General features: G+C 41.9%; 1 protein-coding gene across 1 annotated transcript; it reads left to right on the forward strand.

Moving 5' to 3' along the window:
• The first annotated feature begins 488 nt into the window (after positions 1-488).
• LOC125340367 (cytochrome b-c1 complex subunit 2, mitochondrial) lies at positions 489-26,523 on the forward strand. Its single transcript, XM_048331898.1, has 14 exons — positions 489-642; positions 4,140-4,223; positions 4,317-4,466; positions 6,164-6,228; positions 8,250-8,306; positions 8,517-8,641; positions 11,276-11,373; positions 13,411-13,468; positions 14,559-14,654; positions 14,870-15,069; positions 15,782-15,862; positions 21,393-21,469; positions 24,645-24,798; positions 26,284-26,523. Exons 1-14 carry the CDS (start codon positions 610-612, stop codon positions 26,365-26,367), a joined length of 1,362 nt encoding a protein of 453 aa, XP_048187855.1. The 5' UTR covers positions 489-609; the 3' UTR covers positions 26,368-26,523.
• The last annotated feature ends 613 nt before the right edge of the window (positions 26,524-27,136 follow it).

Here is a 27,136-nt window from a genome sequence, read left to right on the forward strand (position 1 = left end):
CTACACGACAGTACGGCGGGGTTGTGGACCCACCTGTGTCCCCGGTCGGCTCTGGGACCCAGGGCGGCCCCACCAGTGATAGAAGGGCTCTATAGAGCGGGAAGCAACCTCGGGGCTCCGCACCCAAGGCGCCCGCGAAGGTCGCGGGCGCGGTGGAAGCCGCTCAGCCCACTCGCTCCCAGAGACTCTAGAGGTCGCGGCCTCCGAGACCCGAGCCAGGGGGCGGAGCTTCGGGAAAGGCGCTGTTTTCATTGGACAATCCAGCTTGGAAGAGTCCAAAGTGGACGGGGGAGTTACCGCAAACTGTCCTAGACATAGGAAAAGGATTAGAGAATAGGGACTCCGGACACGAACACCTTAAGAGGTCATTTAAATACTCCTCTGTATATTTAACCTATAAAATTCTGTGTGTCTCTGCCCCGCGCCTTGGAGGAGGTGCACTGGCCCAACCTCCAAGGGGAGCAGTCGAGGGGAGGCGGTGTAGAGAGTCGCTCTCGCAAAGGGGCGTGGGAAAGATGGTTCGCAAAGGAAGCCGGGAAATCCGGGTTGGTGGCCACCATCTTCCTTGCTCCTGGCGGCGGTGACAGTGGGTCACCGCGATCTTGAACCATGAAGTTGTTAACCAGAGCCGGGTCCTTCTCGGTGAGCGCAGCCGGCAGGCTTGGGGGGAATGCTGTGAAGTAGTTTGTCAGCAGGATGATAGAGACTGAGGCTGCCTGGCTTGGGACGGGGTGAGGGGAGGTTCCCAGGCCCTGTCGCCGTCTGTCCTTCAGTACAACCCCGCGGCCGAGGGGCTGATGCTGGGCTCGGGTTGGAAGTTCAGCTGTGCCTGAGGGCGGAAGAGACCCCGGAGAGGAAGACCCGAAGGGCGGGAGAAGGCTGAAAGAGGGCAGGCGACGTGACTCCGCGGGGAGACGTGTGAAGGTCACTGGGGAAGGCGAGCGGGAGGCTGGTGAGGCGGGATGCCCCTTCCCGCCCTCGCCGCGCCTGGCTCTGTCCGGGATGATCTGCTGCCCCGCCCCGCGGTCCTAGCTACTCCAGAGGCTGAGATCTGAGGATACTAGTTCAAGGCCAGCCTGGGTAGGAAAGTCTGTGAGACCTTATCTCCAGTTAACTTCAAAAAGCTGAAGTGGAGCTGTGGTTCAAGTGGTAGAACGCTAGCCTTGAGCGCCCATGCTCTGAGTTCAGGACCCAGGACTGGCGCTCGCGTGTGTATACACACACACACACACACACACACACACACATATTCACGAAAAAGAAGAGAAAGAAGTCAGCGTGATTATAGCGTCTTATCACAGTGCTTGGAACCTGTGTCGATGTAGCGTGCCCTTTTTTTGCCAGTCCTGGGGCTTGAACTCAGGGCCTGACACTGCCCCTGGTTTTTTGGGGGTTTTTTGCTCAAGGCTAGCACTCTACCTCTTGAGCTCCAACCCAGGGCGTCATTCATGCTAGGCTAGCAACTCTACCATTCCCAGCCCCAGTAACGTATGCTTTTATAGGCGGTACTTTTGGTCTGTCCAGAGGAACTTACTTAACTGTGTCTCCCCTTGAATCCCAAATTAAATATAATCTGTTCCTTAGGGGAAATCAGTGGTTATCAGAAGATGAATACTGCTTAAATTTTAACAAAGAATAATTTGTCTCCAGTGAACAGTTACCTAGAGGCAATTTTGTCAGCAACAACTTGTTGGGAGAGAAAGTGTGTGCCTAAACTGCCCCCACTGGACGTTGGTGGCTCACACCTGTAATTCTAGCTACTTGGGAGGCTTAAGAAGCTCAGTTCTAAGCCAGCCTGAGCACAAAGTTCATGAGATTCTTACCTCCAAATACCACCAAAAAGCTGACAGTAGAGGTGTGGCTCAAGTGATAGAATAATTTTGGGCAAAAACCTAAGGGACAGTGCCCAGGCCCTGAGTCCAAGCCCCAGTACTAGCACAAAAATGAAGCCCCTAAGCACAAAGAATTACCCAGTCCCAATGCCAGAACTTCTGTATTGAGAAACCCTGCTAGTGGGGGATTCAGAACCAAACTTGGGAATGGTTTGTGCTTTGTGTTTAAATATGCATACTATAATTATGCAAATTCTAGCTTTTCTAGATTAATCCTTGGTTAGTTCTTTCCAAGGATTGGATGTGTGTCTCAGGTGGCAGAGTGCTGGCCAGTTAGGGAAAGCTTCAGATTCAGAGTTTGAGTCCTATTCTTGGACAAAAAAAAAAAAATGCTTCCTAGGCAGCCCAATAAGACTGGCAAAGGTCTACCCCAACCCCCACCCCAATTTGCCTTCATTCCATTCTATTTTTCAAAAAAAATGTTAACAATTGTAGAAGGCCAAAGAGAGCAAATTGCAGTGAACTTTAAAGCAATTATGTATTTATGTTTCTAACTTTCCATGAGAATAAGCTTATTTCCATTTCTGTGTTCATATGCTATTTGAGAACTCAAAGGACCAAGACCAATATGACAGATGGGCTTACCTCTACCATACCCAGCAAACTAATATGATAATAATAAAACAGAACTGATTGTGATTCATCATTAAAAAGTGGTACAAAGGGTGGGAAAGGTAATATTAGGAGTATGTGAAAGCCAGCAGCCAAGTTAGTGCAGCACTGATGCTGGAATGCACAGCAACAGCGCTCTGGACAGCAGAGTAGGGGTGTTATAGATGCTCATGGGCATCCTCAGAAGAGTCTAGCAGTATATCCATTGGATCCCAAGAACACCAAACTTTACTTGATTCACATCTCTATGTATAACCCCATGAACTTTACATGCCTAATGAATAAAATGACTTACAGTATTGTGTATTGCTTGCCAAAAAATAAAACACATTTGATATTTAATTGAACTCGTATAGCATACCATTGACTGCATATTTTATATTGGGAATCTTTTGTGGGTAAATCTGTTGTTGATCTCAGGATGACAGAACTAGTTTAGTCAAAGAGGGTAAGACCCTTGGTTATGTGGTCTTGCTTTGGAAGTATTCTGAGAAAGTTGGTATACTTGTCTTTTAGAGGTTGCCAACCTTATTAAGGAGATGAAGTCATTTCAATTGGAAAACAAAATTAAAAGGTGAGACTGATTGGGCAGTTTAGGGAAACGGTACTGACGTCACCAAAAGAATGTTGACATAGCAATCACACACATTTTCAAAAATTCCAGAATCCCTTGAAACTTGAATAGGTAAAGGAGGGAATGAAGCTGTTGCTAATAGGGCACTAGCCTTAGGTGAAAAAGCTAAGGGACAATGCCTAGGCTGAGTTCAAACCCCAGCACTGACACCAAAAATAAATAAATAAATAAAAACTGCTGGAAATGAGTGGCTTACACCTGTAGTCCTAGCTACTCAGGAGGCTGAGATCTGAAGATCATAGCTCAAAGCCAGCCTGGGCAGAAAAGTCTGTGAAACTTTATCTCCAATTAACCACTGAAAAGCCAGAAGTGGAGCTGTGGCTCAAGTGGTAGAACACTAGCCTTGAGCACAAAAGCACAGGGACAGCACCTAGGCCCTGAGTTCAAGCCCCAGAACTGGCAGCAAGAAAAGTAAAGGAAATACAAGGATGCTTTAATAAAATGTGAACATGTGTGTAGCTCAGTAGCAAAGTGCTTGCCTAGCAAGCACAACACCCTGAGTTTGACCTCTTAGTACCCAAAGATAAAAGACTCCCCTCCCAAAAAATGGTGACCATAGAGAATTCAGTATTCTCTATAAATCACAAATAGGCAGACGATTTAGAGTTGCTTAAGCTGGGTATGGGGGCACATCTCTAACCCCAACATTTGGGAAGTTGAGTCTGGAGGATTGCAGATTGAGTTCAGCCTGGGCTACATAGACTGTCTCAAAGCTGGAGGCATGACTCAAGTAGTAGAGCATTGCATTTGTCTAGCAAGCACAAGACAAAGCACTCAAACCCCAGTACTGAACCTCCCCCTGCAAAATGGCCTGGATTAAAACCAAGCCATTAAACCAGTGGGTTAAATCCATGGGTTATTAGCCCCTTGGGAGTGGTTACCCTCAAGGAGGTGGTTCTTGCTTTTTACTGCTGAACACAGTGCCACTTGGCAACACGAATTTATATAAAGCACAGTTCTTGTCTAAACCATGTAAATATCTCTTTTTTGTATGTGTTTAGAGATTTTATTCCCTCAAAGTTGCCCCCAAAGTTAAAGCTGCGGCTGGCCCTCCAGGAACACCTCTACAGCCTCAGGACCTTGAGGTAAGTCCCAGTGACTTGCTCTGGACCCCTTTATATCTTATGTTCCATGATAATAGAGACACTTATACCATCTCTGCTTTATCTTAATCGCAGTTCACCAAGTTACCAAATGGTTTGGTGATCGCTTCTCTGGAAAATTATGCTCCTGTCTCAAAAATTGGTTTGTTCATTAAAGCCAGCAGTAGAAATGAGGACTTCAGCAACTTGGGAACCTCTCATTTGCTTCGTCTTGCATCTAATTTGGTAAGTATCTTTATTAATTCAGTGTTTGGAAATGCTACCCTATGACAGCACTGTAAGAAAGGAAATTAGAGCCTTATATTGATGAAATTGCCACAAACTGGAGGGGCTTTAATAAAAGAAATGTATCCTCCAAATTGTAGAGGCTTGAAGTCAGAGTCAGGGCCATTGTTTATCTCAAGGCTGTAGAGAAGACTCCCTTCTTACCTCTTCCTGGCTTCCAATGATTGCCAGGAGGCCTCTGAATCCCTTGCCTGTAGCTGTGTCTTTTGTTCCTGACTGTGTCCATCACCTGGCCTTCTGTCTGTGTCCCGGTGTCCATAGGAGGACATGTGTCCTACGAGACTTAGGGTCAACCCTGATCCAGTATAACTTCATCTTAAAGGATCTGCAGTGACCCTGTTTCTAGATAAAGATGTCTTCCCAGACACTGTAGGAAAGGAAATGCACTCATAACCTGACTCACGGAAATGTAATCCTTCTGTACATCACCATTATAAAACCAATAAAGAAAATTAAGAAAACAACAACAACAGAAGATGCCTTCCCCAGGTTCTGAATGGACAGGAATTTTGGAGGGACATTTCAACTCAATAAAATCCTCTGATATAAAATGGGAAACTCCTGGGTTAAGACCTGGGTATTTGCTAGAGAACCAACAAATTAATGTCCATTTAAATGCTAGTGTTAGAACATAAGAAATCAGTTTTTAAAAAAACTTACAGAAAATGTCAAAAATTGAAAGTAATTTCCTATATACAATTCTTTCAGAATAAATTAAGGATTCTAGTAAGCTTATATATCAGTGTACTTTATGTAAAACTGTAAGCCAAAGCTGAGCTTTGGTGGCTCACACCTATAATCCTAGCTACTCGGGAGGCTGAGATCTGAGGATCACTTTTTGAAGCCAGCCTGGGCAGGGAAGTTAGTGAGATTTTTATCTGCAATTAATCACAGAAAAAGCCAGAAGTGACACTGTGGTTCAAGTAGTAGAGTGCTAGCCTTGAGCAAAAGAAGCCTCAGGGTCAGCACCCAGGCCCATAGTTCAAGCCCCAAGAACAACAACAACAACTAAGCCAAGTCTGTAATCCCAGTAGTCAGCAGGCTGAGATAGGAGGTTCTCAAGTGCCAGGTAAGCCAGAGCTACGTAGCAAGTTGTAGGCCACCCTGGGCTACAAAGCAGGACCCTGTTACAAAGAAATTATTGATATGTGTGTGCACGTATAAATGTATGTATGTACACAGGCATACACACATTTGTACATCTACGCTTTGCCTGTGTGTGTGTGCGCGCACACCAATCCTGGGGCTTAAACTCAGGACCTTGGCATTTTCCCTGAGCTCTTGTGCTCAAGGCTAGCATTTTACACTTGAGCCACATCCACTTCTGGCTTTTTGGATGAATAATTAGAAATAAGAGTCTCACAGACTTTCCTGCTTGGACTAGCTTCAAACCACCATCCTCAGATCTCAGCCTTCTGAGTTGCTAGAATTACAGGTGTGAGCCACCCGTGCCTGACCCACTTGTGCTTTTTGATGACCTTTGTCTGGTCATTTTTAGGTGAAATTGATTCACTGCTTCATAAAAATCCTTTTGAATCTGCTAATAACAGACAATAGATTTTAATATAGTGGTAAGTGTGATGTATGGCAAACATGACATTGAAGAGCTACTGAGAATATATCCTTTCTTTTTCAAGACTACAAAAGGAGCTTCATCTTTCAAGATAACCCGTGGCATTGAAGCAGTCGGTGGTAAATTAAGGTTTGTTAAATAAGTAGTTAAAACACCTGAAGGTATTCAGTTATAAGGGAAGATTTCTGTTCCCAAGGTGGTAAGTAGCTAAATTGGAAGTAGATGTTTGCATACTAGATACATAATATGCAAAGGATTTCTATTTGGAAAGATGACTGTTTGAGAAAACAGTGAAAGAAAAGAAATAGAAAAAGGAAAGGCTATTCCTAAAAAAGCCAGAAACAAATCTTTTACGGTAACAAAGAGATACAACTTCCCACCGATCCAATTTTTTTTAATTTGATAGAAATCAGGGAAGTAGAGAATCTTGTGTTAATGAAAATATAAATTGGCACAACTAGAGAATCTTGTGTTGGTGGAAGTATAAATTGGCACAGCTATTTAGAAAATAATCAAGACATGTCTCGTACTATTCAGAAGTCCAACCATTATTCAGCCATGTGTACAAAGGTATTACCTTTGTAAGGACTAGAAACTATTTAAGTATCCTTTTCAGGGAAGTGGATAACGTACGATATAATCATACCATGGAACTTCTCCGTAGCTGGAAGTGAGCTAGATCTGTGAGTCTGTGTGGAAGAATTTGAACACAAACTTATTATGATTATAATTTTTGGAGTAGAGACGAGTGAGCCTGGGAGGGACACAAATAGATCTTCAACTTTCTTTGCATTTTTTTTTTTGCAAAGTATGTTTGACATAAATTTTTACCATTTCTTTTTTTTTTGGGGGGGGGGGTGCTGGAGCTTGAACTCAAGGCCTGTCCTGTACCTGAGCTTCTTTTGCTCAAGGCTAGCACTCTACCACTTGAGCCACAGCGCCACTTATGGCTTTTTCTATAGATGTGGTACTGAGGAATTGAACCCAGGGCTTCATGCATGCAAGGCAAGCACTCTACCACTAAGGCACATTCCCAGCCCATTTTTACCATTTTTTTTTAAACCAGACACTAGTGGCTTAGAGGCTGCGATCTGAGGATCAGAGTCCAAAGCCAGTCCAAGCAGACAAATCTGAGAGACTCTAACCAGCAAAAGGCTTGAAAGTGTGGGGAAAGTGGTAGATTGCCATCTGAGAGAGCTCAAGGACTTAGGTTCAAGCCTCAGCACTAGCTAAAAGAAAAAAAAATTGTCTGGTTAATTCCCATTAGTGCCTGAATTCCTGACAACCACTAGTTTTGTTTTCTGTCTCTAATTTTGATTATTCTAGGGTTCCTTGGATAAGTGAAATCATGCAGTATTTGGCTTTTAGTAAGTTATTTAGCATAAGGTTCACAAAGTTCATCTATGTTGTAGCATGGGTCAGAATTGTATTCCTAGTTATGGTTGATGCCTTAGCTATTTTTAAAGCAATAACTTTTAATATTTGCACTTTTTTTTAAAGTGGTACTGAGTTTTGAACTCAGGACTTTGTGCTTGCTACAAAGGTGCTCTTCTGCTTAAGCTATGCCTCCAGGCTTTTTTGTTGTAGTTATTTTTGAGATGGGAGAATCTCACTTTTGCCCAGGCTGGCTTGGACCACAGTCGTGTGTGTGTGTGTGTGTGTGTGTGTGTGTGTGTGTGTGTGTGTGTTTGTGTTTGTGTTTGTGTTTTTTTTGTTTTTTTTTTTTTTGGCTAGTCCTGGCTTGGACCACAGTCGTGTGTGTGTGTGTGTGTGTGTGTGTGTGTGTGTGTGTGTGTGTGTGTGTGTGTGTGTTTGGTTTTTTTTTTTGGCTAGTCCTGGTGCTTGAACTCTGCCTGGCCACTGTCCCTGAGAGTCCTTTGCTCAAAGTGAACACTCTATTACTTGAGCCACAGTGCCACTTCTGGCATTTTTGAGTAGTTTATTGGAGATAAGAGTCTCGGAGTTTCCTACCAAGGCTTGCTTCAAGCAGCAATCCGCAGCTCTCAGCCTTCTGAATAGCTAGGTTTACAGGCGTGAGCCACCAGTGCCCACCCTTATTTGTTTGGTAAAGGAATCGATTCATAGAACAAAGAAGATCCAAGGAAAGTTTTATTCTGATTCAGATAATTGACTATAGTTTATTTCCACAGTGTGACTGCCACCAGAGAAAACATGGCATACAGTGTGGAGTGCTTGCGGGATGATATGTGAGTACCTGTGTATTCATTGTACCTGCTTTAAAGAAAGAAGCCAAGACATCTGACTTTGGTTTGAATTATTATTCACAAACCTTGTGCTCATAGCACTGCTAACCACAAATCCTAACATGTAATACAGAGAAGATTATAGTGAGGTAGCATCTTGCATGTTGGTTTCAAATTTTTAACTCAGGACTCCTGCCTTGGTGTCTTCTACAGTGAGATTCTAATGGAGTTCCTGCTCAATGTCACCACTGCACCTGAGTTCCGTCGTTGGGAAGTAGCTGCTCTTCAGCCTCAGCTAAAGATCGACAAAGCTGTGGCTTTTCAGAATCCACAGGCTCGTAAGTATTTTTTGGAAACATCCAGTTGTTTCTAGAGAGTTATATTTGCTTTTGATAAATAGATTGATTATAGAATACTAGCTATTTTTCATTCTCTGTGTAGCAGGGTGGTGGTGTTTTTCTGCAGTGGGAAGGTAGTTCTTGGGGTTTGAACTCAAGGCCTGAGCACTGTTTCTGAGCCTTTTTTTTTTTTTTTTGCCAGTCCTGGGGCTTGAACTCAGGGCCTGAGAACTTGTCCCTGGCTTCTTTTTGCTGAAGGCTAGCACTCTGCCAACTTGAGCTATAGAGCCACTTCTAGTGTTTTCTATATATATGGTGCTGAGGAATTGAACCTAGGGCTTCATGTATACAAGCTAAGCACTCTTGCCAGTAGGCCATATTCCCAGCCCCCTGAGCCTTTTTGTTCAAGGCTAGAGTTCTACCACTTGAGCCACGGCTCCACTTCCAGCTTTTTGGTGGTTAATTGGTGATAAGAGTCTGATGGACTTTCCTATGCAAGCTGGCTTCAAACTGTGATCCTCAGATCTCAGCCTCTTGAGGATCTACTAGCATCCAGCTTTTTAAAAAGTGTGGTTGTATTTATATTAAAATTATTACCTGTCTTGTTGGGAGAAATGTGCTGAAGACACTTTTTTCCTTTTTTACCTTTGAATGATTATACAACAGGGGTTATAATTTAGTGTGTCCATTTTTGTATTATGTGTTTTTTTAATTATTTCATTTACACCAAATCCAGTAGCAGTTTGCTTTCGCTTCTACTGTCATCATTTATTGTTCTACTATTGTTCAATCAACTTCTCTTTACTTGATATTTCAGAGTTTAGCAACTTAATTTTTTTTTTTTTTTTTGGCCAGTCCTGGGGCTTGGACTCAGGGCTTGAACACTGTCCCTGGCTTCTTTTTGCTCAAGGCTAGCACTCTGCCACTTGAGCCACAGCGCCACTTCTGGCCGTTTTCTATATATGTGGTGCTGGGGAATCAAACCCAGAGCTTCATGTGTACAAGGCAAGCACTCTTGCCACTAGGCCATATTTCCAGCCCCAACTTAATTGTTTTTAATGAGAACTTTTTTGTATTCATACTGAATGTTTCATTATGTAATTTTTTTTTTTTTTTGGCCAGTCCTAGGCCTTGGACTCAGGGCCTGAGCAGTATCCGAGGCAGGCACTCTTGCCACTGGGCTATATCCCCAGCCCTCATTATGTAATTTTGACAGGCACATCTGTCAAAATGAAGGTAAGCAAAGCACTGCTAGGTTTTAGAATTCAAGTGACTTCTGGTTGGGGCAGAATGTTCAGTATGTTAGCTGTAGGACTCACTGACTTGACCACACAGGCCTGTCACAACCCTGTGACTTCTAGAACACAGCAAGTGTTTGGATCGCATTGCGTACTGGGGATGTGTACTGTCACAGAAGCACCTACAGAGTTGTCATCCTGGAGGTCCTAACCTTATGGCTGCTGGAGGCTCCACCTCCAGGTCTGCAACTATGATTGTCTTCCCATTCCTTGGCAGTGATGCTATTGACATGAAAACTGAAAATGCTTGTTCTTCGTTTTTAACTGATACATAAAAAGTATACAGAGATGGGTGCCAGTGGCTCATGCCTGGAATCCTAGCTACTCAGGTGGCTTAGATCTGAGGATCAAAGTTCAAAACCAAGCCTGGGCAGGAAAATCCATGAGATTCTTATCTCCTAAGCATCCCCCAAAAGCCAGAAGTAGAGCTGCGACTCAAGTGGTAGAGCACTATCCTTAAGCACAAAAGCTCAGGAAAAGTGCCCAGGCCCTGAATTCAAGTCCTAGAAATACACACACACACACACACACACACGCACAAACACATACCTGAACATACTGGAATATCAAGTATTGTTTTAGTCTATATCAAATGTTATGTGTTTACTGTGAAACCCTTCAAAACCCTTTCTCCAAACTTGGAAAATGTACTATACCATTCTTGTTTCTTGCTCTCTCCTTTCCTACCTACAGTGGTTACCCTCTGAAACAAACTGTTATTGTATTTTGTAATTTTGTTTTTTAGTTTTCCTCTTGTCCTTTATACTGATTATAAACTACCCAGGAAACAATTCTATTAAGATTTCCCAAATTTTACCAGTTTATTTTTTAATAGTTCCCATTGCTTTGAAGGTCCGTAGGCACTGTAACTACTTGTCTGCATTTCCAGCACCTAATGTAATGCCTAGCATCAAGAGGATTGCCTAGATGAGATGTAGGAAATAAAATTCTAGCAAGGCAAGGAAGCAGGAATGCAAGCACAGTGCCAGGATACCAGTGAAGAGTATAAGTCTAGGTCGGCAGTAGCCTTTAACCTGTAGCTAACCTATAGCTCCCAGTGCCTGACAGTGCCTGCATTAACTAGAGAGGGAACCTGGAAGGAATTAGAATTCAGATTGAACAAGTTGTTGAAAGACATACAGCAAAGTGATAGCAAAAAAAAGTGTTCAGATAGACTAGCACATCAAAGCTGCTACCATAGGTATTTGTAATTTTTCCTGGTACAGTCAAATGGCAGAATATTAACGGTTGCTGAACATTTTATAATAAATGTCAAGTCCTCTTAATTTTTAAATCCTTAATTTGTGTAGAAATACTGTGCTTTTCTGTTTCATAGGTATCATTGAGAATTTGCATGCTGTTGCTTACAGGAATGCCTTAGGTAATTCCTTGTATTGTCCTGACTATCGGATTGGAAAAGTGACATCAGAGGAGGTAATAAATAAAACATGGGGTGTTTGAAAATGATTTTGCTTTCACGGTAAATTGGATATTCACCTACCATTTCAAGGTGTTTGCTGATTTCTCATTTTACTTCCTAATTAGAAGAAATTTCAGCTTGCTTCCTTTTTTTCCCCTCATGAACATGGTTTTTAACTAAAATTCTGTCTGAAATTTTTTGTGTAACCTTTTTAAAGGTTTTTTAATACTTTGTATGTTTTTCTACCCTTGAAAGTGTTTATACATTTTTAAGCCATAATTATGTGATTAAATATCACACTAAACTACTTGACTAGATGTGCTTAGTCTCTTCATTCATATATATATATGGAAAACTGGGTGTTAGTGACTCACACCTGTAATCCTAGCTACTCAGGAGACTGAGATCTGAGGATTTGGTTGGAGCCAACCCAGGCTGGAAAATCTGTGAGACTCCTACCTCCAATTATCTAACAGAAAGCCAGAAGTAAAGCTATGGCTCAAGTAGTATAGCACAAGCCTTGAGCAAAAAATTCAGACAGTGCCCAGGCCCTGAGTTCAAGCCCCAGTACCAAAACCAAGAAAAAATAATAAAGATTACAAAGACAGATAATTTGGTTATTCCAAAGTTACTTAGTGTTTTTATTAAATGTGCCCCTAACTTAAAGGGAATACTAAGGAACTTGGTAGAATACTTAGAGAAATGGCAGCTATGGCAGCCATTTGGCAGCTTTCCTTTCAGTAGAAAGGAAAGAATATGACTTCATAGATCTCCACCATATATTTCAGAGCATAGCTTCTGATAAATTGATTAACACCTGAGTCAGGATTTCTCATCAATTACTTCCTTCTCCAAGTAACATTTCCCTAAACCTCTCTGATTTTTTAATATTAGAGGCACTATAAATCTGCCTATGTACTATATGTATATTTGTAATCTTATGTTTAAAATGAGAGTTTGTTTTCTTTCCCCAAAGAAACAGTTTTCACTCTTGTTGAAAATGTTTTACTTTTGTATATCAAGCCTAAAGTAAAAATATAATCCATAATTCCCAAATCTCACTGATTCTCAGATGTTGAACTCTGAAACAGGATACAGGCAGGAAAAACAGTAATAGTCTTTTGTTTGATTTTTTTTAATTCCCTAGGTAATAATTTAATAATTCAGATTGAAATTATAGCAACAAAAACTTCAAAAAGAGGGCTTCAAAAATGAAACACAGGAGCTGGGAATATGGCCTAGTGGCAAGATTGCTTGCCTCATATACATGAAGCCCTGGGTTTGATTCCCCAGCACCACATATATAGAAAATGGCCAGAAGTGGCGCTATGACTCAAGTGGCAGAGTGCTAGCCTTGAGCAAAAAGAAGCCAGGGACAGTGCTCAGCCCAGGACTGGCAAAAAAAAAAAAACAAACCCAAAAATGAAACACAGGTATCATGATATAGTTCTGTTAGATCTTCATGGAATCTGGACCGTGCTTCATCAGTGTCTGTACTAAACAATAAATAAGACTGTGTGTATTCCTTCAGCCACATAATAATGAAAACCAAAAACTTAGTTCTGTCATTTCAAATTCAAGCCAGCATACTGTCTTAATTTCTTTCCAGTCCTGTTTTTTTACTAACAGCCTTATTTGCATGCAACTTAGATGCCATACATGGTACTTACTTAAAGCACAAAATTCAGTGGTTTTCAAATTATTACAAAGTTGTGAAACCATGACTACAATTAAGTTTTAGGGTTTTTGTAGAGGGGAAAGGAGAACAGGATTTTCATAACATAGTCTAGACTGGCCCCAAACTTGTGATCCTTCAATCTTGGCTTCCTAAATGCTGAGATTATAGTTGCATACTGCCATCCATGCTTAGTGAATTCTATTTTCTTTAATCACTAACTTTTATAATATCCTAGTGTGTAATTCACAAATTAGTGCTTTGTAGTTCATAGTAGCAACATTTCAGCCTGATTCATTTCTGCAATACTGAACTTCTTTGTTTTACGCTCTTCAGTTTTATACTATATCCTAATGAGTGTTCTTTACTTCCTCAGTTGCATTTCTTTGTTCAGAACCATTTTACAAGTGCAAGAATGGCTTTGATTGGAATTGGTAAGTTGAGAAATGCTTGCCCTTAAAATATGACTATATCAGCATGGGATTGAACAAAATTTGGAAACTCATGTCAGACCAGCAATATGTAATAAGATTTTAATGGTCTGGAAAAGCAAATTCCAGTATTTAACTTTGTAAATCACTTGCTCCCCTGTAGTCTTTACAGTATTTGCAAATCACAAGGGTGGCTTTTTCTAGGCAAAGAGTTTTTGCACACTTGTCTTTAAAAAGAAGTACAACTTAAAAAGGAATGTACAAGCTGGGAATGTGGCTTAGTGGTAGAGTGCTTTCCTCGCATGCATGAAGCCCTGGGTTCAATTCCTCAGCACCACATAAAAAGAAAGAAAATTAAAAGAAAAAAATCTGGTTTGGAGGCTGGCTGTAATGCTAGTAGTTATTCAGGAGGCTGAGATCTGAGGATCAAAGTTTGAAACAAGCCAGGACAGAAAAATCTGGAACTATGGTGGGCAATGGTGGCTTATACTCCTAGCTACTCAAAAGTGAATCAGGATCACAGTTTCAAGCTAGCCCTGTCAGGAAAGTCTGGAAGTAAAGCTGCAGCTCAAAAGAATGTATTTGTAGGGCCGGGGATATTGCCTATTGGCGAGAGAGCTTGCCTCGTATACATGAGGCCCTGGGTTCAATTCCCCAGCACCACATATACAGAAAGCCAGAAGTGGCGCTGTGGCTCAAGTGGCAGAGTGCTAGCCTTGAGCAAAAGGAAGCCAGGGACAGTGCTCAGGCCCTGAGTTCAAGGCCCAGGACTGGCCAAAAAAAAAAAAAAAAAAAAAAAAAGAGGCCTGAGCTCAGGGCTTATGTTCCCACACAGCTTTTTTCGCTCAAAACTGGCATTCTGCCACTCAAGCCACTCCTCTACTTCTTGCTTTACAGTGGTTAGTTGGAGAGAAGAGTCTCTAACTCTTCCGGCCAGGCTGGCTTCAAACCATGATCCTCAAATCTCAGCCTCCTGATTAGCGAGAGTTAAAAGCCTGAGCTATTGGTACCCAGATTGCCTCAGTCAGTACATGCGTTTTTTTGTGTTTTCAAAAATCTGGCTCTAGCTTGGTTTCTGTTTGTTTTCACACAGGTGTGAGCCATCCTATCCTAAAGCAAGTTGCTGAACAATTTCTGAACATGAGAGGTGGGCTTGGCTTGTCTATTCCCAAAGCCAAATACCTTGGAGGTAAGCATTTCCTGGCTAGAATAGTATGTAGGGGTGATTTGATTTTTTTACTGTCATTCCAGAAGAAGATTAGTTAATCGGTTTTGGTGGTGTACATGTTCTATGGTGGGTTAGGATGGGATGGCTTGAGGAAGGCTCATCTGTGTCCTAGAGAATACGTGGAGTAAAACCAATGGTGACCACCTCCTTTCTCCCCTCTCCTTACCTGGCTCCAGGTGAAACTCGAGAGCAGAATGGAGACAGCCTTGTCCACGCTGCGATTGTAGCAGAAAGTGCAGCCGTAGGCAGTAAGGAAGCAAATGCTTTTGGTGTGCTCCAGCATGTCCTGGGTGCAGGGCCGCATGTCAAGAGGGGCAGCAACAGCACCAGTCTCCTCCACCAGGCCATTGCCAAAGGATGTCAGCAGCCCTTTGATGTGAGTGTGACTTGGCAGTCATCGTTGGTTTTCAGAAGCTCTGTATTTATGATAGAATCTTACTCATCTTCTCCTAATGCTGGCCTGCTCTTACATTTTAAGATAAACAAACAGAAACTATGTATACCATTGAAAAGTCAGTCGGCTTGATTCTCTTCCCTTAGTGGATCTATTAGCAATATGTTGTCATTAGCTAGGCTTTGGTGGCTCACGCCTGTAATTGTAACTATTCAGGAGGCTGAGGATCTCCGTTCAAGGCCAACCTGAGCAGGAAAGTCCATGAGACTTAATCCCCAAAAAGCTGGAAGTAGAGCTGTGACTTAAGTGGTAGAGTGCCAACCTTGAGCAAAAGAAGCTCGGGGACAGTGCCCTGGCCCTGAATTCAAACCCCAGGACTGGCACAAAAAGATAGTTGTTGTTGTTTTTTTTAATTCTTTTTTTTAGGAAGTAGAATTTAATGTTTAGAAATAGAGAAAGTGTTATATAAACCAATAAAGTATTATAAATATGATTGTAAACCAACAAAGTGTTACTTAAAATGAGTAGGCCTTGTCCAGGTTAAAGTATATAATGTTCAGCAATATGCCATTAAAAAGTGACCAATTATTTCACTTAAACTGTGAAGGAACAGGTTTGTGTATAGACAGCCTTGGGGAAATTGTACGGTTTTACCTGATAGAACGTCATACAATAACATTATGTTCTATTTCAGGTTTCTGCTTTTAATGCCAGTTACTCAGATTCTGGACTCTTTGGAATTTACACTATCTCCCAGGCTGCAGCTGCTGGGGATGTAAGTTGGCAAACTCAACTCTCAAGTTTTCCTGTTCATAATTAAATATGGTACATGCCTGTGATGCCAGTCACTGGGGAGGTAGAGACAAAGGGATCACAGTTCAAGGTGGCTGAGCAGTAAGTCAGTAAAGGGCAGCTCAGTGGCATGCACCTGTGATCCCAACTACTCGCGATGCAAAAGTGAGAATATTGTCACCTGAGGCCTGTCCAGGCAGAAACTTAAAACCCTATTTTGAAAAAATAATACTAAAAGCAAAAATACTTGGGGCATAGTTCAAGTGTGGTAGAGTATGTAACCCAGCAAATATCCTGAGTTCAAGTCTCACTACTACAGATGTATGAAATGTTTGAATGCAATGTTTTATTAATGCTCTCTGACTGTGATGTCATTGAAGTGTAACTGCTTTGGAAGAATTTATAGGAAGGTATTTATACTTTAGGAAGGCAGGGAATGTGTTCTTAGTGATTCTATTCAGACAAGTAACATATCTAAATTTCAGATCCCAAGCTGGGTTCTGGTGGCTCATGCCTCTAATCCTAGGAAATCAGGAAGTTGAGATCTAAAGATTGTAGTTCAAAGCCAGCCTGGGCAGGAAAAATCCGTGAAACTTGTCTCCAATTAGCCAGCATAAAAGCCAGTAGTAGAGCTCCGGCTTTGAGCAAAAAAGCTAAGTGACAGCATCCAGGCTCTGAGTTCAAGTCCTAGGTTCAGCACCAAAAAAGACAGATAGATACTGTTTTGCCAGATGCTGGGAAATACCACCAGTTATCTGGCAAATGACTAAGTGAAATGGCTTTGAAAAGCAAAGAAATAGATGTATATGGAGGCCAGGAAAGAGAATGGTTAATACTGGGGGCTTTCATGCATTTTTTTAAATTTAATTTTCCCATTGTTATTATAAAAGTAATTTACAAATGGGTTGCAGTTGCATGAGTCATAAAGAGTACATATCTTTTGGGACAGTGTTTTTTTTTTCCTTCACTGTCTCTCTCAGTTTTTCCCTCACATCCCCACCCACAAGTTGATACTGTTTTTTTTAAGGAATGGAGAAGAGGTTGATGAAGGCAAGTGGAGCCTCACACTTGAGATGAGACTTACAGTTGTGGATCAGCATTTTATACACAGATTTAAGTTTGAAGAGACAGTAATTTTTAAAATGAAAACTGGAGTGTGGCCCAAGTGGTAGGGCACTTGTCTACCAATCTAGAGGCCCTGCGTGCAAATCTCAGTACTTCCAGAAAGAAACAAAAATCTTACCAGAAAGAAAAAGAGATTGGACTAGATGTATGTATAAAATGGTAAATGATTAGAAAAGCAACAAGGGAGATCCAGAACACAGTAGGAATAATGGCTAGATGGGAGAAGTTGAAGTCAGAAAGATTAAGAAAGGGGCACTTGGTCATATTTGAGAGAGAGAAAATGGAGGGAGGGTGAATGAGGAGAATGGGGGTTGGGACAAGTGAGTGGCAGGGTGCTCATAGCACAGACTGCAGCAGCAGTATCTGTGTCTGCTTGAAAATGAGTGACCATGGCTTCACAGTTCAACCACGTCAGTTTTATATCTTTTCTTCATTAACATTCACTACCCTGAGAAAAATGGGAGAGCAGGTAGTATGTCTAATTAATTCCAGGTTGGAAATCTCCCAAGTGGGCAGGGGACTTGGTTGAGTGGAAGAATAAAGGCAGCACAATTAGACTAGATAGAGCCAGGCTGGGAATGTGGCTTAGTGGTAGAATGCTTGCCTAGAATGCATGAAGCCCTAGGTTTGATTCCTCAGTACCGCATAAACAAAAGCCAGAAGTTGTGCTGTGGCTCAAGTGGTAGAGTGCTGGCCTTGATCACAGAGAGGCTCAGGGATAGTGCCCAGGTGCTGAGTTCAAGCCCCAGGACTGGCAAAGAAAGACTAGAGCCATATCCTGGTGTGGTAGTGCATACCTATAATAACAGCTGCTGTGGAGGTAGAGACAGGAAGATCTTGTTAAGACCAGCAAAGATAGCAGAACGGGAGGTTGCGGGGGGAGGCAAAGGTATGGTACAAGTGGTAGATTGCTTGTCTTCCATGTGCAAGGCCATGGGTTCGATCCCCCCAGTCCTGGTCTTTGGAATTGGGAATTTTCAGATTTGACCGGGGTTTCATAACCTGGGGCAGGTCTGTGTGCGAGGCTAGGGTGTGCCTATGGAAATGATATAACATGGAAGAGTCTTAGGTGATCAGAGGAAACAAGCTCAGACAAGATGGCATCAGGATTGAGATGAAGAAAATCACTGGCCAGATTTCTAATTTAGAAATGTCATTTCCATTTGTTTGCTGCAAAGAAGAGCCATCGTCTTCACCATCTCCTGCCCTCTGCCACTTAAGTTATCTAAAAAGTTTGGCTGCTTGTAGAAATAGCTGCTTTAAGAATCATATAAGCTGGCATGAGGCCCTGAGTTCAAGACCCAGTACTGGCACACAAGGAAAAAAAAACACAAATCCAGATAAAGGTCTCTGTAAATGATAATGTGAAAAGACGCTACCCTCCAAAACCCCTTTCTCTTTACAAAGCTGTCCCCATCCGAGGATGCTTTGCAGTATCCTTGGGAAACTAAGAGCCAAGCTGCGCACCCCAGAGGCATGTCAGCCCTGAGGGCCGTGTGCTGATTTCCAGGACAATTCCGTGTTCAAGATCCTCCCTGAGGGGCTGGGAATATGGCCTAGTGGCAAGAGCGCTTGCTTCCTACACATGAAGCTCTCGGTTCGATTCCCCAACACCACATATATGGAAAACGGCCAGAAGTGGCGCTTTGGCTCAGGTGGCAGAGTGCTAGCCTTGAGCGGGAAGAAGCCAGGGATGGTGCTCAGGCCCTGAGTCCAAGGCCCAGGAGTGGCTGGGGGGGGGGGGGGGCGGGTGAAGACCCTCCCTGAGCTCCCCATCCATTGAGCGAATCAAGTGCGTTGTAGCCTCTTATATAGCAGTGTGAGACAAGCTTGGGATTATTAATTCTGATTTCAACAGCTTAAGTTCTGCTGGCAATGTAGCCACATGGGGGGAGAAAGGTTATCAGTGGGAAAAATAGAAATCACAGACAGCACATGTCAAAAGAGAGATGGGATTTTCTGGGGACACATTTCTAAATGTTCTTAAAGAGGTGATCCAATTGAAAGAAACTATAACAAAAATTATAAAGTGTAGATGTTTACTGTAATATTTTATACTCTTCTTTTGGAGTTTTAACAATTTAAGGAAACAATGAACAAATCATTTGATGAGTACCATTAGAAGTGTATGTTTCCTTAGAAAAACGAAACCTCAAACAGGTATTGTTTTCAGACTTTAGTGGGAACCTATTCAGACACACATGCACACTGGCCTGTCTGTCCATTTTTCCAGACTGAATTCTGATTTCAGAGACCAATAGTAGGTATAAACAATTGAAAGAGTAAACCTAAAATCCCCCGGCCATCGGCCAAACTCAAGAATAGAATTGGTAGCAGGCTACATAACAGCCATGTGTGGGAAACTGCGTCTCAAGTATTAAGGATGAGATCATAAGCAAACCTTGAAATCCGAGACTGGCCCTCCTTGCAGAATTCTGAGAGTTGCTGTTCAGAAATGTGAGTATTCCCTAGCTTGCCCCTTGTGACTGTTTCTCTTTCTAGACCTAAGACTTGTTGGAAACAGTTGGCATAAAACAAAGTCCATCTGAAACTTCACTAACATCCTCCTCTTTTTGATTAGTTTCCAGGCATGATAATGCCCTTGACCTCTCTCCGGTCCTACTTGACCCCCACCCAACACACAGGCCATGAGCATTTCCTGCCCATCTTCCACTGTCCCACCTGGCAGAGGCAGACCCAGTGACACGTGGGAAGCTCTTTGCTGTCCTTTTGTAGAAGGTGCTGAAATACAAAACATGCACACCATCTAACCTAGGAGAAACTGCTAACCATGACATCATTTGGGACCAATTCATTGAGGGGAGCCTGTTAGAAGACATTTTCTGTGTTCCATTTCTGCGCTTCACTCTGAGTTTGGGAAATAACCATATTTGTGTGAAGGACTTCAGTTGCATTGGCCATGGGTTAGGAAAAGAAATTCCCCAGTCTTCCTCTTTCCTGGATCCCAGCTGTAGTGCCCCTCACCAGTGTTATTAGCTATCTGTGTACAGGAGGAATGCGGTTATTCCGGTTACTATTTCATTTTAAAGAATGTATTTGTAGGGCTGGGGATACTGCCTAGTGGCGAGAGAGCTTGCCTCGTATACATGAGGCCCTGGGTTCGATTCCCCAGCACCACATATACAGAAAATGGCCAGAAGTGGCGCTGTGGCTCAAGTGGCAGAGTGCTAGCCTTGAGCAAAAAGAAGCCAGGGACAGTGCTCAGGCCCTGAGTCCAAGGCCCAGGACTGGCCAAAAAAAAAAAAAAGAATGTATTTGTAAACTGTAACAAGATGAGTAGTTAACTTTTTTTAAGCTCTGAAAAAAAATTTAAGATTCTGTGTGAGACTTAAAATGATAGTGAAATCTGTCTAAATATTATTGTGGCTAGCAAAAGTTGTGCATTTATGTAAAACTCTTTACAGAATGCCCTAAAAAAAGGGATATTCAAGGTAGATTTCACTCTTAACTTCCAGAATTGTAACACTGCTAATGTCTGCTGTACAGTTATTAACTCTTCAGAAGTGCTTTAAGATATCACCCATCATTTCTATTTGAGTCAGAGACGAGTAACACCTGCTTTGTTGATTCACTATTACAGCATACTCTGGTTTTGTCATTAAATATTTTAACTATCTGGTGGAAAAAAAAAGAATCATATAAGCTGGGCACTGGTGGCTCATGCCTTTAAAACCTAGCTACTCAGGATGCTGAGATCTAAGGATCGAGGTTCAAAGCCAGCCTGGGCAGGAACGTCTGTGAGATGCTTATCTCCAATTAACCACCAGAAAACCGGAAGTGGAGCTGTGGCTCAAAATTGTAGAGCACTAGCCTTGAGTAGAAAAGCTCAGAGACAGCACCCAGGCCCTGAGTTCAAGCCCCATGAACAACCAAAAAGAAAAAACAATCATATAAGTGACTATAGAATTCCAGATAGAGCTGGCACCTATAATACTATAATCCTAGCTACTCAGGAGGCTGAGCACTAAGGATCACAGTTCAAAACCTACCCAGGCAGAATAGTCTGTGTGACTCTTATCTCCTGTGGACTAGCCAAAACCTGGAAGTGGAACCGCAGCTCAAGTGGTAGAGCACCAACTTTGAGCAAAAAAAGCTAAAGGACAGAGGTTGGAGGAGTAGCTCAGTTGATAGAGTGCTAGCCAATGGGCTAAAGTGTCAGGTACCAAGTTCAAGTACTAGTTCAAACAACAAAAAAAAAATACTAAGGAACAGCAAGCACCCAAGTCCTGAGTTCAAGCTCCAGTGCTGTCACACACAAAAAAAGGAATTCCAAATAGACACTAGTGTTTCTGAAAGCAACCTTGCATGCTGTGTTTTGCCTCAGTAAAGTAGTAATGAAACAGGAGACTCTTTACTGTCTGTCCTAGGTCATCAAAACTGCCTACAACCAAGTAAACGCAGTTTCTCAAGGCACGCTTTCCAGCACGGATGTCCAGACTGCCAAGTAAGTTTCCATGTCAGTTATGTGTTTCATATTTTAGTTATTTGGAAGTTATTTTTGTACAGGTTCATAAGTATTAAGTACAGCAAAGTGTGAACAGGGAAAGGGAGATCTAGGACTGTAATAGAATGCTTGCACCTAGCAAATGTCTGGAGCTTGATGCCCAGCATCACGAAAGTAAGTAAAAAATAAAAGAAGTGGACACTGGTAATTCATGCCTTTAATCCTGCCAACTAAAGAGACTAAGATCCAGAGGATCACCATTGGAATCCAGCCTAAGAAAAGTCTGCATGACTCCATCTCCAAAATAAGCAGCAAAATGCATCTGGACAGGTGCTGGTGGCTCATGCCTGTGATCATAGCTATTCAGGAGGCTGAGGTCTTAGGATCACAGTTAAAAGCCCAGAGGCGACTCTTATCTCCAATTAACCAACAGAAAACCGAAAGTGGTGCTGTGGCTCAAAGTGGTAGAGCACTAGCCTTGAACAAAAATTGCTGAGACAGTGCCCAGGCCCTGAGTTCAAGCCCCCTACAACCAACAACAACAACAAAAATGCAGGGCTGGAGGTTGGACTCAAGTGGTAGAATACAAGCCTAGCACATGCAGGACCCTGAATTCAAACCTCAGAAATGGCAATGAAAATAAGAAAGGGAGAGAGAGGAAGGAAAAGAAAACATACCTATAAACTTCCGCCTACAGATAGCATTGTTAATATCTGGCTTATTTTCTTGACCATGTATTGTTAAACATGGGTGATATAAAATTTATATCTTAAGTATAACATGTTTATGAGAGGCTTTTAAATGCTGGTGCTTATCAGTTTATGTCAGGATTTGGACATACGTGGGTTTTGGCATCTACAGTACCCCACAGGAAGGAGGCAACTTTAAGATACCAGATTTTATTTTGTACTTATCTGCTATTTTGTGGGCTTTACATTCCCACTGTACAGATTGAATAGTGGTGGCACTAACTCCTCCTCTGATTCCTTAGTCCTTCAGTGAGCTTCTCTTAAATAAAAATAGATACTACACAAAGTTAGAAATTAACCGGCATTTTCTTTTTTGTTTTGTTTTTGTTTTTTATTTTGTTTTTGCCAGTCCTGGGGCTTGAACTCAGAGCCTGAGCACTGTCCCCAGCTTCTTTTTGCTCAAGGCTAGCACTCTATCACTTGAGCCACAGTGCCACTTCCGACTTTTTCTATATATGTGGTGCTGAGGAATCGAACCCAGGGCTTCATGTATACGAGGCGAAAACTTTACCACTAAGCCATATTCCCATCCCCGGCATTTTCTTAAAGCACTTCAGAACAATTAAATCTGATTCCATCTACTTAAGACAGTTCCAGGGCTGGGAATATGGCCTAGTGGCAAGAAAGCTTGCCTTGTATACATGAAGCCCTGGGTTTGATTCCCCAGCACCACATATATAGAAAATGGCCAGAAGTGGCGCTGTGGCTCAAGTGGCAGAGTGCTAGCCTTGAGCAAGAAGAAGCCAGGGACAGTGCTCAGGCCCTGAGTCCAAGCCCCAGGACTGGGGAAAAAAAAAAAAAAGACAGTTTCAACCATGCATACTGCAACTCAAGGATCTTTAGGATCATTTAGTATTTAGAGGGGTTCCTACATCACAAAGTGAATAACAAATCAAGATGGAACAACATTTCTGCTTCCATTATTATTTTTGGTTTTGTTATTCTAATAACAAAGTTGTGTTTCATGGATCAGTGCCACACAATTTATTAAGTGTATGCATGGGACCAGAGACTGATAGGATGGGCCAAAAACAAAATTTAATGCGAATAATATGTTGAATGTACTTAAGGGAAAACTTAAGTTCTAAGCTAGGTGTGGTGACTTGCACCTATAATCCTAGCTACTTGGATGGCAGAGAAGTTAGCTTGGGAAAAAAAGTTGGTGAAGCACCCTCCCCCATCCCAGTCTCAACCAGTGAAAAGGGCTGTGGTCATTGGTGCGTGCCTGTCGTTCTAGAGACATAGGAAGTGTAAATTGGAGGATTGAGATGTGGGCTGGCACAAGCATGAGAGTGAGACCCTATTCAAAAGAATAAGGAAAACACAAGGGCCAGAGGCATGGCCTAAGTGGCAAAATGCCTTCCTAGCCAAGTATAAGACCCCAAGTTCAAACCCACTACTGCCCAAAAATAAGTCTAAATTCGAATCTGATTTTTTTTTCTTAAGTAGGGCAATATATAGAAAAAAAATGGTTTTAAAATGTCAAGGTATGTTCTTTTCTGCCATTTTAGTGGAATTGGTGAGTCTGTTTTTGTAAAATTGCTGCATTTAATTATAATCACCATTAAATGGAAGTCTTGCTATAGAGTGCCAAGGGATGATCATTTATTTGAAGTATAAATATCTCAAAGGCCCTTCAAATGCCGTGTTTATACAGAATACTTCTTTGGTAGGGGAATTGTGAATTGGGTTTTGTCATGTTTTATTACAAATGAATGCTTCTGTGCCCATATTTAAGCTATGAAGCTTAGAAGACTTGTACTATCGCTACTTCCACATCAAGTCCTACCCTCATTAAGATAAACTCATATGTAACAGGCAGCCAACAGTCTCGGTGGAAAGTGACAGCCCACATAGGTTAGGAATCACTTTAATAGAGAAGCCTGCAATTATCTTTAATAATGTATCACAATGCAGGTGTTGTTCCATGAAACAAAAATTCATGTTAAAATAGTTATACCTAAGCTAGCACTACTGGCTCACACCTGTAATCCTAGCTGCTCAGAAGACTTGAGATCTGGGGATCATGGTTCAAAGCCAGCCCAGGCAGGAAAATCTATGAGACTCTGATCTCCCGTTAACCATAAGAAGCTGGACTGGGAGCTATGGCTCAATTGATAGAGCACTAGCCCTGAGTGAGAAAGCTAAGGGACAGACAGCACCAGGGCCCTGAGCTTAAGCTCCAGGATGGGCACGCGCGCACACACACAAATATCTATTTGTACCTAGATCAAGTTCTAGTCCAAAATCAAAAAGCAATCTTTTCACTACAGTTCAGTGTTTCCAAATAGTGTAAATAATAAAATTTTTTGTGAACAGAAGAAACAGAGGCCTGCAGCCTATTTACCAAAAACTTGCCAAATTTGAATTGCATGCTTTATAACTGCGTTGCTGTATAAGACTGACTCCTGCCTTTTATCTGCCAGGAGGAAGCTGAAAGTTGCATACCTAATGTCAGTAGAGTCTTCTGAGGGTTTCCTGGATGAAGTTGGGTCTCAGGCTCTCATCGCTGGTTCTTACATGCCACCACCTGCTGTGCTTCAGCAAATTGACTCTGTCACTGATTCGGATGTCATAAATGTAAGCAGATGAAATCTCACTTAACCGTAGAGAATTTGACCTTAGCGATCTAATTCCTAAGCTTGCTTGGGCTGCATCTGCCTCTCGATAGAGTGGAGACAGGAGGCCCAGCAGGTCTGCAAATCCCTTCCTTGCTAACTTGCATGCAGGAAGCTTTCTCTTTAAAGAAATGACTATTAGATTAAAGCAGTGTGAACTCTGAGCAGTCAAGAAGATTCAGACATTGACAATTTCATATGATTTGACTTAAATAAATTGCTGGGGTTTCTTCTCTGAACCCCAAGTCATCATCTTACCAATCCTTCACTGTCTAGCATTTCAAGATTTTCTTTTTGCTTTTCAGCATAAGATATAATCTCCTGATGGCTCTTTTGTTAGTGTTTTGTTTTTGCTTTTGTTTTTTTCAAATCTGCTGTTTTACTCTATAAGAGCAAGTTGTTTGGGGCTAGTACTAAGATTCCTTGTATTCCCTGCTCTGGTTACTAAGCATGGGCACTACAGAATACAGGAGAAAGCAGTGGGTTTTCCACAGTCACTCCCATATTTAAAACACCCCTTTTCCACTACAGATGTCAATCCTAGGAGTTCTCTCTGCCTAGACCTGCCTTAGCATATGGTGCTTAACTGGCCTTTGAACTTAAAAGTAGTGACATAAAGAATATTGGGACTGAGGTGGGAGTGTGGCTCACATAGAACACTTTACCAAGTGAGAGGTACGGAGTTCAAACTATAATGCCACCCAAAAAAAAGTTAGAAATATGCTTCCTGTGGGCCTGGCTCCAATGGTAGAACCATCTGCCTGACACGTGTAAATCCCTGAGTTTGAACTCCAATACCACTCCCTTCAAAAAAATGGACTAGGATTGTGGCTTACTAGTAGAGTGCTCAGTACCACATAAACAGAAAAGGCTGTGGTTCAAGTGGGAGAGCACTAGCCTTGAGCGAAAGAAGCTCAGGGACAGTACCCAGGCCCCAGAACTGGCAAAAAAAATTAAAAAAAAAAATAGGACCAGGACTTCCAAACATGATGACACACACCTAGAATCATAGCACTTGGATGGCTGAGACAAGAGAATCATGAATTTAAGGTCAGTCTTGCGGATACATAGCAAGACCTTATCTTTTTTTTTTTTTTTTTAAAGGCCATGGGGCTGGGAATATGGTCTAGTGGCAAGAGTGCTTGCCTGGCATACATGAGGCCCTGGGTTCAACTCCTCAGCACCACATATATAGAAAACAGCCAGAAGTGGCGCTGTGGCTCAGGTGGCAGAGTGCTATCCTTGAGCAAAAAGAAGCCAGGGACAGTGCTAAAGACTGGCTAATTAATTAATTAATTAATTAATAAAAAGGCCAAATATAAGAGGCTCTTCTAGAATTGCTACATTAGAATGTCCTATCCATAAATGGTTGAAATGGTAAGTTTTTCTGCTTGATGATACATACATATTTCTTTTAATTTCTGTCTTTTTGTTTGTTTATTCAAAGGCTGCGAAGAAGTTTATTTCTGGCAAGAAGTCAATGGCAGCAAGTGGAAATTTGTGCACTACCCCTTTTATTGATGAGTTGTGACCCAGAAGCAGTCACTGCAGGATAGAGACTCATTAACAGAAACCCTTCAGCATCAAAAGTTCCTAACACGAATCTTTTCCTCAGTGAAGTAGAATACCTGAAAGCATATCAGGTCATTATCTCAATGGCCTAGAGTCAATAAAACATTCTGCTGAAGTGTTTTTCTTGCATTTTTTCTAGTTAAATATTTATTATAAGCTGATATGTTTGTTTTAGATGCTGTAAAGTTCACAGTAATAGATTACATCAGCAAATTATCAGTGAAGAATGATTAGAATTAAAGCTAAGTGGCGATCAGGTAATATTATTGGGGGGGTTTTAAGATTATAGGCAAGTTGGAAATCTGCCATTTGAGAGTAACAGCAATCTGGTTTTTATTCTACCTTTTTTGCAGTAAGACTACTGAAAAGCAAATTCTTTATGAATCGAACCTATGTACTGTTACTTAATTTTGTCACAGCGGCAGTGCTTTCTGTAGTTCTCCCTCATCTCTTTCAAATAATTATTACTGGCCAACGGGTTTTTGGGGTTTTTTTAATAGTAGGGTTGTGAGGGTTAGATTAAGGGAATTTCTAATGTCAACAACTTGCCAAAAAAATTTAAAGAAAAATACGGTATTTACTTTAAAAAGTTGAAGTTCTCTACTATGTTCAGACATTGTGATACTGGGTTCCTCTACTATATTTTCTAAAAGATGATAGTAAGTTCTTAGGAAAGAGGGTCTTAATGACCTGGATGGTGTTGCTCTTGAGACTTGTGAGGCCTGTGA

The sequence above is a fragment of the Perognathus longimembris genome, chromosome 23 (genome assembly GCF_023159225.1).
Source record: "Perognathus longimembris pacificus isolate PPM17 chromosome 23, ASM2315922v1, whole genome shotgun sequence".
Taxonomy (NCBI): Eukaryota; Metazoa; Chordata; class Mammalia; order Rodentia; family Heteromyidae; genus Perognathus; species Perognathus longimembris.

Coding starts and splice junctions, on each gene's coding strand:
- LOC125340367 (XM_048331898.1), top strand. CDS start 610: ATGAAGTTGTTAACCAGAGCCGGGTCCTTCTCG. Junction 15,863..21,392: donor AGGCTGCAGCTGCTGGGGAT/GTAAGTTGGCAA, acceptor TGTCTGTCCTAG/GTCATCAAAACTGCCTACAA. Junction 24,799..26,283: donor CTGATTCGGATGTCATAAAT/GTAAGCAGATGA, acceptor GTTTATTCAAAG/GCTGCGAAGAAGTTTATTTC.